General features: G+C 46.1%; 1 protein-coding gene across 3 annotated transcripts in view; it reads left to right on the top strand.

Annotated features, from left to right (window-relative positions):
* The window catches only part of LOC129336188 (solute carrier family 23 member 1-like), a 94,512-nt gene that overhangs the window by 64,927 nt on the left and 15,668 nt on the right, over positions 1–13,917 (top strand). For all 3 annotated transcript variants that reach the window (XM_054989237.1, XM_054989239.1, XM_054989238.1), the window contains 4 exons: positions 59–218; positions 9,658–9,839; positions 11,522–11,642; positions 12,809–12,965. In XM_054989237.1, the coding sequence (XP_054845212.1) occupies positions 59–218; positions 9,658–9,839; positions 11,522–11,642; positions 12,809–12,965 (620 nt within the window). The remainder of the gene's footprint in view (positions 1–58; positions 219–9,657; positions 9,840–11,521; positions 11,643–12,808; positions 12,966–13,917) is intronic.

Here is a 13,917-nt window from a genome sequence, read left to right as displayed (position 1 = left end):
ATGAAGTAGTCCATAAAAGCCAATGTGTCTTCTTTTCTTCCCCTCCTACCCAATGCAGGCTTCCTATTCTACAAGGAGGGACTTTTGCTTTCTTAACTCCTTCACTGGCTATGCTCTCTCTCCCTGAATGGAAATGCCCTGCATGGACCCAAAATGTGACTCAGGTGGATGCTACTTCCCCAGAATTCATTGAGGTCTGGCAGAAACGAATGCGAGAGGTAATCCTGGGGAATGTTGCAGGGATTCTTTCTTGATGAAGCAGTGAGATCGTCAGTATTTTCCTCTTATCTGAAAGATATAGCAGAGATACATTTGGCATCCAAATCTTCTTTGGATTAGCTATATGCTGATTAGATGGTGCCTGGATGTGGAACCAGTTTTTCTATTGCAGGAGTGTTTATTAGCAGTCATACCCTACCAGGGCCGGCGCCAGGGTTTCTGGTGCCTGAGGCAAGATACCTACTTGTGCCCCTTGCCCCATACGTGCGCTTTGTGCACGCACGCTCTAGCCCTGCATGATGATGTCACTTGTGACATCATCACACAGGAGTGTCCCCCTCACCTGAGGTGGGTGGCAGTGGCGAAGGGGCAGGGAGGCGGCCCGCTTCCCTGCTCGCTGCTGCACCGCCTGGGCGCCCAGCTTGCCAGGAGCCGAGCTGAGGCAGGCGGCAGCAGCAAAGGGGCAGAGAGGCGAGCGGGGATGTGGCCCGCTTCCGGGTCGGGGGGGGGGGGGTGTCGGGGGCCGGCACAGCGCCTCCTCTAGAGTTCAGCGCTCGAGGCGGCTGCTGGTATCGCCTCCATGGACGCACTGGGCCTGTACCCTACCTTACACTGAAAGGGCAGTTTATGAATATGGCAATATCATCAACCCTTTCCTTCATCTTCCCTGAACAGGAGACATGCTGCCTGATCAGCAGTTCCCAAATCAGCTGAGTTGGAAAATTATTGGAATGTGAGTTATAGACAAGACTTCTCTCCACACCCTGCCTAGATCTCGCCACTTTGCAAATGGGAGACACAGCAGGCAGAGATTCAACAGGTCAATATACAATACAGGAGAAGGATGGAATTTTCTGGGCTGTAGCTCATGCTCAGAACCTCCACTGGATTGTGCCCCTTGAGATCCGAGGTGATTTGATTCAGTTCGTCCACAAACAAGGTCACAGAGAGAAAGAGTTAACTTTGGATAGACGCTCATTGGTGGTCAGGCCTGCACCAGGATATAGAGCAGGTAGACAACTGTCTCCCCTGCGCCATGTTGAATGCCAACCAAACTGTTACTAAAGCGCTCCTTCAGCACCAGAGAATAGAAGGTCAATGGTCCCGCATTCAAATAGACTTCATAGATCCGCCCACCATCCGAGGCAATAAATACTGCCTCACCATCATTGATCCCTTCAGTAAATGGGTAGAAGCTTTTCCCTGCTGCTATAACACAGCCACCACAATGGCCTGCCTTCTCTTAATAATGGAGTTTGTGGGGCATCACACAGTACTTAGATTCCAACATGGGCCCCCACTTAATTGGAGGTTACTCAGGAACTTTGCAAAGCCCTTGGTATTTAACAACACTTCCATATTACCAGGCACCCTCAGTCCTCTGGCCACATCGAGCATACAACCTGCACTCTTAAAGAGACTCTGTGCAAGATGGTTCGTTCCTCTGGTAAATATTAGGACAAGAAACTGCCCATCATTCTTATGGTCCTCTGAGGTACTAAAGCTGTCCATGGTTTCTCTCCTCACTTGTTCATGACAGGATGTAAAATGCTCTTCCCTGAAACGTTCTGGCTTGATACCAGCCTACCCTCACACCTCGAAGCTATAGTTGTTAATGATGAGGGGGTGCGCTCTCTCATCACTGAGATCTCCTCCATTCACAAAAGAGTTGCCCTTCAGCTAGGCTCCACCCAGCACTCAGTAGAAAAACGGTTAGGTTGAGTATGGAACCCCCACCAATGGGAAGAAGGTCAACTGGTCATGTACAGAAAGTTTTCTGAAAAAGAACTTGGCCTCACAGCCAAATAGCTCGGCTCCGTCCCCAGCACTAGAAAAATCAGCCCTGCTGTTTACGAGATCAAACTCCACAATAAGGGAGGCATTCATCATACATACTTCCACTTCCTGCAATTGAAAGAGTGGACGGGGGAAAGTGACCTCCAGAGCTACCTTTGGACCGCGAAGCCCTGACTCCTTCCATCCAACTGGCACCAGCTCAGCCACCACAGGTGTCTTCCATTGTGATGTGGCAGGTCTCTCGAGTCCCACATTTGCCCTGCCACAGATTAATTTAGCCGACACGTTCATGGCCTATTAAACCAGGTCTCGACTCCTTCCTTCAACTCCCACCTAGAGAGGGAGGGGAAGAAGGAAGCGTCATACCCTTTAATTTTTTTGTTTGTTTGCCTCAGAAGACTAGTTGTTTCCTGTGTGTGCTTGCTTTGTGTTGTGCATAACAATTTGCCTTTCAGATACAGTTCTGGCCCTTCTTTTCAGGGCACTCTGCTCTCTTGCCCAATAGGTTGGCGTTTGTATCCTTTGTTTCCCCCCCTCTTTTTGGCCTACCTCACAGAGTTAGTAGTGACTTTTGTAGCTGGCCATCAATTTTTTCCCCCAACCCATCCAGAGAGCTTATTTTGATAGTTCATTTTTGGTTTTCTTTTTACTTTCTCACCCAGCAGGTGAAATGCCAACTCATCAGGCTGGAGACCTTGAGTGAGGTGGTTTGATGCAGGAAGCTTGGGTCAGCCTAGGCTCCTGCCTCTGCTGTCCCTCCTCCTCTCTTCCTGTTTCTATTTTTCACTTTTATTGGGGGGGGCAGAGCTCCCCAGGACTCCATAGAAGAGCCCCTCTAAGGTGGGACCAGCATCCAGAACCAAATGAGATAGGAGGCGAAATCATATTTGGATATACCAGCTTTTAATCTCCCCTTGCTCTCACAGAGAGGACAGGGATACATCAGCAACCTCCTTTGGATACCAGCCTGTGACTCTAAGGGAAAGAGGCCCCATGCAGAATCCCATATCTAGCTAGATCTGGAGTTCTCACTAGGTGAGGCTGTTGGCCATGCTGCCTCGCTTGGTTCTGGGGGCCAGGCCTGCCCCTGGGTAACAGCAGCCCCATTTTTCTAGGGCTCTCCTTATTTTTCCTTTGTTCAAGTAGTCATGGTGATCCATGTCTGTGCCTCACTTTTTAAATAGCTTTTCCCATGACTTTTTGCATTCCAATTTTGCTTTTATTGAAGAACTTTTTCTTTGCAGCATTTTCACCCTTTTTCCTCCATGTTTTGGGACACGTTGCCTAATTTGCATGGCCAGCATGCCTTGCAGGAGGCATGACCCTCAGTGGCACCTTTCTGCTTTGGCCTTTTCACTGAGTCTTGCTGCTGCTGCTGCTGTTTTAACCTTAAAGGATACTAGCAACCTGAATGTTTTTGACTGCTTCCAAAGGATCGTCATGAAGTCATGCAACCTATGCTGCATGGAACCCCTCTGTGAACTTTTTCCAGCTTCACTCCCTACCTGCAGGCACTCAGACGGGGACCCATGACCTCCAGCCCCTGTTCCACTCGCTGCCACTTGCCACCTCCCAATCCCAAAGTTCTTTGCTCAACCAGACCCAAACCTGCAGGTGCTCAGCTAAGTCTCATCGGCCTGTAGATCCTGTGCAACTCAAGTGCCCTGCACTTGTCCTCCTCTATGCTCACCTTCTGCTTCAAGGCTAGTGTTCCAGCCCTTCCAGCAAGCCCCACTGGCCAGCTGCTGCCAGCCGCTAACAGCTGTCGACACTTCCCATTGATTCCCCAGGTGCCAGCCTGGATTACAAAGGGGGGAGTCTGCCACATGCCCCAGCCACTTCAGGACACAGGAGGCGGGAGGGTGAGATTCAAAAGACTCCTGGACACCTCAGCAGAAACAGCTTGTGCCATCAGACACCCTCTGAACCCATGGGAGGGGATGGAGCTTAAAATCCAGTTTAGTGTAGTGGTTAAGAGCATGTAACTCTAATCTGGAGAGCTGGGTTTGATAACCCCCTCCTCTACTTGAAGCCACCTGGATGACCTTGGGTCAGTCACAGCTCTCTGCAGCTCTCAGCCCCACCCATCTCACAGGGTGATTGTTGTAGGGATAATTATAACATACTTTGTAAACCACTCTAAGTGAGGATTAAATTGTCCTGAAGGGTGGTACATAAATCAAATGTGGTTATTATTATTATTAAAAGATTTTCCCCCAGCATAAATTGTTTGCGCTACCGCTTATCTTGGAATTTGGGAGGGAGACTGCAAACCTTCCTAGGAACTGTACATAGTTACATTCACTGGTTATTTGATTGCTGTGTACCGAGCTTATTGCTTTAATGATTCATTGTTTATTTCAGTTTTGTTTTTAATTTATTTTGTCTATTTGGTTGATCTTGATTTATTAGCATTTCATTTGTTGCTGTGTTTATTTTTTAATTATTTGCTTAGCTACTATGTATTTTATATTGCATTATGGTTTTACATTTAATTAATTATGATCTTAGTTATAAGCCTTCCCTTCCCTTGCTCTTGTCTGTGGAGAAGCAGCCTTGACCCTAGAAAGAAAAGAGATTTTTGTTCTTAAATCTGGCTTCTTTTTATTTTGGGCCCATAACTCATTTTTTTTCTAATTGATGACTCTGGCCCCTCGTCCTCTTCCCTAACTCTCTCTCCTACTCCTCGCATGGAACCTCCATTCTTTTTGCCTCTCCATGTAAGTAGAACGAAGTTGCACACAGTACGTGTCTCCTTCATTGGGGGTGTGGGGGGGGAATTGCTAGCAATCATACCCCACCTCACACTGAAAGGGCAGTTTATGAATATGGCAATATCATAAACCGCCTCCCCTCATGTGCTCTGAACATGAGACACGCTGCCTGGCCAGGCAAAAATGGTTCCCATCTCGGTTGAGTTGGAAAATTACAGGAATGTGAGTCATAGGCAAGACTGACTAGCTGCCCCACACTCAGGGTTGGTGCGCCCATTGAGGCCAGGTAGGCGGTGGCCTCAGGGTGCGGGGTGCTGGAGAGGGCACCGGAGGAGGCGTGGGGGGTGGGAGCGTGTGCCATGGACCTGCAGCCTCCTAGCCCTCCCGCCCTGAGCTGACATCGCCGCCAGAACACTTCCCCGGCCGGGCTCAGCTGCAGTGGGCAGGTGTCTGCAGCAGCCCAGGGAAACCAAGCGGGAGAGCTTGGAGGCCACCTGCGCGCCGTCTCAGCCGCCCGCCACAATAATTGGGCTGGCAGCGTGCCTGTGCATCCCCGATGATGTCACACATGATGTCATCACACAGGCCAGTGTGTGTGCGGGTGCGCAGGTGTTCAGCTGGCCAGCTGGCCGCAAGCGCCAAAAACCCTGGTGCCACTGCTGCCCACACCTCAGAGATGTCCACAGATTTAAAGACAAAAGATGTCTTCCAGGAGTTCCTGAGTTAATTTCATCCACACCCTTCTGATCTTCCCTTTTCCCTGTTCCTCAGCAGAGTTAATCAGAGTCCTGATAACTCTTCCCTTCTGCCGATCACGGTCCTCAATCACCTGTTTTACCTATAGTTCTGCCCAGATATGTTCAATCAAGCCTCTCGCAATTTATTGTCTCACTTCCAGAGACAGCCATTAAGTTACTGTTCTTGGGGCAGAAAACGCCATCCTGCCACAGGGTACATTTCACACTATAATTGGGCTGCCCTCTGCCATATCTCTGTGTGTATTCCTTGGATCCACTTGTACACCCTCAGATGTGTGTCTGTTTTGAGCCTTCTTTTTCCTGCTGCTAAGTGCTGGCAGCTCAAACTGCTGCTCCCTACGGACATCCTCTATCTCCTAGACTGGTAAATATCACTTGACCCTGAATTTCGCTCCCTTTTCCCCACTACTTTCCTCGTTATATCTGTGTGTATGGGCTGTGTGTGTTCTATGAGTGTTTTCCTTGTTATTTCCATTTAATAAAAGCCATTCCTGTTGAACACTCGCCTGTTATTAGAGAGTCCTTTGAGGAAACCATCCTGGTATACACTGGTGGAGAGATCCCTAATTACCCCCTCTTGCTGCGTCTTCTTGTATGCTAATTTCCCCAACTCACAAGGAGACCCCCTATTTGGGTAACATGTTGTGGTTACCACTCTTTTATCTATTACATTTTTATTTTGCCCTCCCTCCAAGGAGGCCAGGGTGACCTACATGAGTGTCTCCTCTTTTTATGCTCATGACAACTGTTTAAGTGGTTTAAGCTGAAGGAAAGTGACTGGCCTTGAATCATCCTGTGACATTCCTGATTTAATAGGCTTCCAAGTGGAATCTCCCCATTCTTCGTCTAACGCTTCAACCTCTGTACGGCACTGTCTCCCCTTGGCTCCATTCCACATTGCTCCAGCAATATTTCAAGAGCAACAAAGGGAGGTCCACCGGTACACAAGATACGCTAGCAAACACCAAACCGGGGATACAATACGCAACAGTTACTGTATGATAGTGTATAAACTATTTATATAGTGCAAAGTGCAAGATAACATACAGTCAATAAATAAATACAATAAATGTATATAATAATAAATCCAAAGTCTGTCTGACCATTTTCTATAAGTTAAGTAAGCTACAATGAGCCAATCAATAACCGAAAAGCAGAGTACTGGAGGTGCGTGTGCAGGTAGGTAGTCAACAGTCCAAGATGGAAATAAAGATGCCAAGGGGCATGTAGTCGACGGGCTTGTGCTTGCAACTTTCCCGTTCCCGTTTCATGATGTTACTTCTTCCTGGGCAAATTTATGAAAGACTAGATTAAAATATATCAATAAATACAGTATAAAATGTCATAAATATTTTGTTAAAAGTGCTTCACAAAAATTACAAAAAGTACAAAGTTATATACAATCATTATTAAATGCGTTCTTTAACAAATCCTACTTACTCACTCAACACCAACGCTCCTGCTCCCATAGTACTCTACTGGACAGTATGGATAACAGACTATAAGATGCTGTAACAAATACCCTTTAAATAAACCTGGATAATCCCATCCTTAATTGCCTCTCTATTCCTTAAAGGAAAAACACACAACTTAATGTTGAACTATTCTGGGTCACTTCAACCTAAAAAGCAGGAAAAATCCATCTCATGGTCGAGCCCTTCTGGCGCCAGGGAGTTCAATTCAAAAATCCATTTTGTCTCCAGCTGTAACAATTTCTTAGAACAGTCAGAGACAAAAACGTCTTGGATTGATTCTAACACAGAAATTTTAAAAGTATTTGATGTCATTATGTTTCATCCAATAATGAGATACTAGAGGAGCTTCCTGTACTTTATTTCTAATACAGGAAATATGCTCCTGTATTCTTATCTTAAGCGGGCGCGTGGTGCAGCATCTTTATCTCCATCTTGAACTGTTGACCACCTACTTGCACACGCACCTCCAGTACTCTGCTTTTCGGTTATTGATTGGCTCATTGTAGCTTACTTAACTTATAGAAAATGGTCAGACAGACTTTGGATTTATTATTATATACATTTATTGTATTTATTTATTGACTGTATGTTATCTTGCACTTTGCACTTTGCACTGTATAAATAGTTTATACACGATCATACAGTAACTGTTGCGTATTGTTTCCCCGGTTTGGTGTTTGCCAGCAATATTTCAAGCCTGACATCACTTGGGAGGGACCACTAATATAGCTACTGCGCAAATGATAACCATTCATAAGTGGCCCAGACAAAAGTCTCATGCTGTGCCTTTTTTCTGCTCCTTGTTTCATTGTATCCGTTTTAGGAATTACAACCTTTTTTAACTCGGTGATTTTGTTTGAGTGCACCCAGCCATCTGTTCGGCTTGATCTTCTCATAATACTAATTTCTTTCAGCAGAAATGAATACTTTGCTTCAGATAATTACATTTGTAGCATGGATAGCCACTGGAATCAGAAAAGTATGTGAAATGCAAAGATGTTTATGTGGTCACACTGCTTCCCCATGTGGGGGTTGCATTTCTAAATATACTAGTAAATCTCTTAATTTTTCAGTCGGCTGATTCAAATAGCCCATGACAAGGACCACCACTTCATACAAATGGTCTAGGCCTATGTGACCCCATGTAGCAATTCTGTACATCCAAGGAGCTCTTTCTCACCATCCCCCCTACACTAAATTTTGATCAGCTATTTTCTCTGGAACAGTCTCCTGGAGGAAGCTGGGAAGGCAAATGGGTAGTGCAAACATGTCATTGTTGCTTGGAGATACCTGTTGGTTCAGTGGAAGAACCTCTGCTTTGCATGCAGAAGGTCCCGGGTTTAATTCCTGGCATCAACAATTAAAAGGATCAGGTTGGAGGTGATGTGAAAGACCTTGACATAAGTCTCTGGAGAGCCGCTGCCAGTCTGAGTAGACAATACTGATCTGGATGGACCAATAGTCTGATTCAGTATAAGGCAGCTTCATGTGTGTCGTCCAGTTGTATTATTTAAGCTGTTTATTATTTTTTAATTTATATTTTGTAGTTTTGCCAAGTCTTTGAGAAGGCAGCTTCTAAGTACATGCTCATTTAGCACACAAGTGGTCCAGGTGGGAGTTGCACTGATGTATTAATGAAGCATCATGAGCTGCTGTGCATGGGTACAGGGTTGCCAAGTCCCCTTACCCTCCTAGTGGTGGGGGGACCTGGCACTTACCAGGGGTGGCTTCCTTGTGTGCGCATTAAACCCACACACACCGTTATCAGGTGTGACGATGTCACTTCTGGAAGTGACGTCATCATGCCTGGTGGCAGGCATACTCTTGCGCTTCACAGGGGACAGTTTGCCAACCCCGTGAGTCTGGGAAGCATGCCTGTAAAAGAAACACATGAAGACTTCTTTTAACATCATTGAGGGCAAAACTGAACTGTTCTGAAAGCACTCGAAGTGGTTTAATATTCTACCAAAATTATTGTTTTGGTTTTTTTCAAAGATGTTTCAGGAAACCTTTGGACTCCTCAGAAGTATATCAGGGCTTCCTCAATGGATGTATTAGTAATGGTAGAGATGCTGCCCTGAAAGACCACTTGCCCATCACTACAGTTCTCCCCCTGAAAAGTGCAGCTGCTGAAGAAGGCTCTCAGCTCAGGCCCGACAACAGTGAGGCCCAGTGGGCTGGGCTATTGTCCCAGATTAACTGACGATGAGTCCTAGAGTGTCCACAGACATCCTCTACAACAGTCTGCTCTGAGGCAGACTCTCAGGATCCTTCTGCAGATGAGTGAACGTAGAAAGAGTGCCCTGAAAAAAGAAAGATTTGTGAGAGGAGACTGCTGCCCCGAGTTTCACTAGATTATGTTTGGAATTTCTTGATACACAGAAGTTGCTAGCATTTCATCAGGTATGCAGGATCTATTTCTGATTTGATTCCTTAAGAAAAGTATTAGAGTATTTTCACCAGTGCAGTGACCCAAATTCACTGTGTTTTAAAAAGACTTCAGTGTTGAAGGAGAAGGAGCAAGACAGTGGCTGGAAAGAGGGGTGGTGCTTATGAAAGATCCTACTGAACTCATTTGATTGATTTTAATTTCAGTTGGGCCCCTAAAACTGCCCTTGTATCTACCTTTCAGCTTAGAGATAAGAACTCAAACTTAAAATCAACCCAGTTTAAAGCTCCGCTTCTTTGTTTCAGTTGCAGGGCGCAATCATGGTCGCTTCCTGCTTCCAAATCTTTGTCGGCTTTTCCGGTCTCATTGGATTTCTGATGCGGTTCATTGGCCCTCTGACAATTGCCCCGACCATCTCGTTGGTGGCGCTGCCTCTCTTTGAATCAGCAGGGGATGAGGCAGGAGCACACTGGGGCATAGCAGCCATGTAAGTTGCCTTCCTTTTAAAATAACAAAATAATAATAAAATGAAGGAACACAAGAGTCTAAATTTCCTACGGATCCATTTTATACATGTTGAGATAATCAGAGAAAAATTCAATGACTAATGTGTATTTGTGTATACATGTATAATTCAATGACTAATGTGTATACGTGTGCGAATATGTCTATATCTAACAAGTATTGGCTGTTGCTTGGGTAGCCAAATCTGTACCACGGGACGCTGAATCCTGTAACGCAACCAATTCCCCTAGTTTACAGAAAGTCTGACTTTGTTAAACAGTTTTGATATAAGGATCACTCCACCATATTGCTGCATATCACTGTCTTTCCATGCACAAATATGAAAAGAAAAAAAACACCCCAAGCAAGTGCTCTACTACTGAGACACTATTTGAGAACCAGAAGAAAAACTGGCAAGAGTAGGGAGCAGAGTGGATCTTTCCCTGCCTTCTCCTGGCAGCCTTCTGAAGATCCTGTCAGAAGGTCAGAAGTGGAGGCCCCACAGTATTACAGAGGGTGGTGGGGCTGCAGCAACAAGGGGAATAAGGTAACATGGTCTCCTCGGGCCTCCCCTGCCAATGCAAGCGTCCAGTAGAGTAGGGAGGAGGTGGTCTACCTGATTCCCCACCACCACCTCTGCAGCCACTTGCACTGTGGTGCATTTTATTTGTCCAGGCTCTCCTTACCCTCAGAGAGGATTTTCAGAGCAAACAATAGGCAGCTTGGGAGAAGGGGAAAGCATGCAAGACCCACTCTTCCGACTCCTTCCATGAGATTTCCCATTGGAGTCAGCCCAGTGTCCATGGTTTGGCCATCACTGTATGTTGCTGCCAAGGGACTGGAGATGGAGGAGGATGAGATGACAATTGGAATGAGAAATGGTGAACAGAAAGGGTGGTGGTGGTATGAACAGATGAAATCTGTTCCCTTTGTCATTAGTTTTGAAATGGATTTTTCATCAGGGTCTGTTTATGGATTTATTTCCTTCATTTGTAGTCTGACTTGCTTGCCGAGACTGAAACCAGATTACAAAACTATGCAGTAAGAACAGTATAATCCATACAACCTGCAGAATTAGAGAACAATGCACTGAAAACACAATATAATATAGACAATAAAGCAGAATGACAAGACTGGAGAACAATGTCATGAAACATCATATTACATGAACCATCATATTACAGATAATAAAGAGTAATAAAATTGGACGGCAAAGGAACTGTTGAAGAACAATCCTAGAGAGTCCAGTAGTAGCACCTTTAAGACTAACCAATTTTATTGTAGCATAAGCTTTCGAGAATCAAGTTCTCTTCGTCAGATGCATGATTCTCGAAAGCTTATGCTACAATAAAATTTGTTAGTCTTAAAGGTGCTACTGGACTCTTTTTGATTTTGCTACCACAGACTAACACGGCTAACTCCTCTGCATCTATGAACAATCCTAGAAAACTGTAGGGGATAAAAGTACAAGAGCATCTTCGTATGAGCTCTGAATAATGTGTGTTGCATATTATTGTGTACTTGCAAGCACATGAAGTTAAACCAGCATTCACACTGGTACTAATCACTTGTGTAAAGACTGCCTTAGATTCTGAATCTGGATGTGTGTCACTGTCAACATAAGACATATGGAGGATGTTTTTCTTTCTTTCCTTGCCACCTTAGAACCATTTTCTTCATAGTACTATTCTCTCAGTACCTGAAGAATGTGCCTGTTCCAGTGCCGACTTACAAGAGAAGCAGGAAATGCCACTTCTCAAAGATCTACCTCTTCCAGATCTTCCCTGTAAGTTGCTTCCCTTTGTATTGAGTAACCAGATCACTCATTGCAAGAAGACTCACTTGCTACATGCAGAGAAAATTCAGTTTATCAGGCTCATAATGAGGATTTAAAATAAGTTTGCAGTTGGCAGGAGTCTAAAGTATATTTCAAAACGGAGAGTGCTGCTTATTCCCATTCCCATTTTTGAGGGGGATTTCTGCTCTCTCTGTGTGCCTCATTTGTTATAGCATAATCCTGTTCTTAGTCCCACTCCCTGCATTCCTTGAACATTCTAGTCTTTGAAGTGCAACGTAGCAGAAATAAGGTATATCACAGGAAAGGACTGGAGTTGGAGAATCTCTGAGCAGCATGACCCTGGTGGATCAATCTCACCGATGGTCCTGCCTGCCCGCAAACAGGACTCCCTGCACATCATTATGTGGCCAAGGTCTATTGGCCCATAGTGTGGAGCAGATTGGGCAGACCAGTTGAGCATTGGTATGCAGATAATATTTAACCAGCCTGCAGATTTATGTAGGCACAGGCATAGCCCTGGGATTCCATATTATCTATGTTTTTCTGCTTCCTTAATGTCAGAATGCTGAACATTTCCCTGTCCCTGCTCCAGTCATGGCATAACTTATAGCCAGTGTAGCTCAGACGCCAGTGAATTGCACATTATGGGAATGAACATGAGGCTCTAGCCCTGTGTATTTTATGAGTAGCCCTACACTTAGTTATTATTCAGGTTATATCATGTCTTGCTCTGTGGGATTCACCAGGTCTTCCCCTGCCTAGCTACAGCAATAGATGCTTCTACTGCATCCTTCCATTCTTACTTGCTCAGCAACATTATTAGGCTCAGTTTGTTGCCAAGTAATGTTGATCTTTGACAGACGTGTGTACAACATATTTGTTAAACAGCCTTGGGTCAAGGGCAAAAAATGGGGGTAATAAAGCTATTTCAAGTGTCCTGTAGAAAGAACATAGTCTCCACCCACAGGCAAGACTTCTCAGTATTTCCAATAATACTAAACTCCCATATAATTGCAAAGACTGAATGGGAATGCCACACCTTTGATGTGCCTTGTGAATTCAGTGGGAACATTCTTGACCCACAGAACAGTGTTTTGCCAAGTGGAATGAACTGAGTTACTAACAAAGATTTCCTGTCTTCTGTAATTGGTTAGGTGCTGCTTGGCCTCTCCATTACATGGCTGGTATGTTTTGCTCTCACCGTCTCCAATGTTTTCCCTTCGGATCCTAAAGATTACGGTTACGCAGCTCGGACAGATAGCAAAGGCAATGCTCTGTCTGAGGCACCTTGGTTTCGATTTCCTTACCCAGGTATTATCATGCTACTGAATCCAATGCCATATCCCCAGTCCAGATCTGGGCCCACATTGTCTGCTTTGGGGGCTAAATTAACCATCTCTAGTTCTCAGCACAGAATTCCAGTATCAGATGTCAGTGAATAGTAAAGGCTTATCTCTTGGCAGTCGCTATCATGGAGCAAGTGTAGAAGTCTATTGACCACAAAGGACTTAGAAGAGTTTAAGTTTGCCTAGGGACAGGGACAGCGCATCCATTGCGGTTGCACCGGCAGCCGCCTCAAGCACTAAGGCGCCGGAGGGAGCGCCGGGGGTGGGGGTGCACGCCATGGAGCTCAATTGCCTCGTGCTACTGCCGCCACTGCCAACACACAGCTGCGGGCCAGGTGCTGCAGGCGGCCAGGGCAGCGTGTGGAGCGACTGAGACAGAAGGCTGGGAGGACGCACGTGTGGTGCCCCAGCTGCCTGTTGCGCCTGGCCTGCAGCTGCTGCGCCTGGCTAGGAGCGCATACTGGTGTTGGCAGCGCGGGCCAACTGAGCGGGCAGCCTCCCAGCCCTCCCGCTCAGTTGCCCTGTGCTGCTGCTGCTGCCGCCGGCACACAACTGCGGGCTAGGCATGGCAGGTGGCCAGGGTGGCGTACAGAGCAACTGATCCGGAGGACTGGGAGGATGCATGCGTGCCATCCCAGCGGCATGCCCTGCATATGTGCGCACATGGCGGAACAACAGCCCTGAAGCTGCCTCAGGCACCAGAAATTCTAGCACTGGCCCTGCTTAGGGATTGCCTGTATATCACTTGACTTTCCTGTATTTAGGGTTGCCAGTCTCCAGGTGGTGGCTGGAGATCTCCCAGAATTACAACTGATCTCCAGGTGGCAGAGATTAGTTCCCCAGGAGAAAATGACTGCTTCGGAGTGTGGACTCGATGGCATTGTACCATTCTGAGGCCCTCTCCTCCCCAAACTCTG

This window comes from Eublepharis macularius, chromosome 9 (genome assembly GCF_028583425.1).
Source record: "Eublepharis macularius isolate TG4126 chromosome 9, MPM_Emac_v1.0, whole genome shotgun sequence".
In the NCBI taxonomy this organism is placed as follows: Eukaryota; Metazoa; Chordata; class Lepidosauria; order Squamata; family Eublepharidae; genus Eublepharis; species Eublepharis macularius.
The sequence above is the reverse complement of the archived record's forward strand: the minus strand, read 5'-3'. Positions and strand labels throughout refer to the sequence as shown.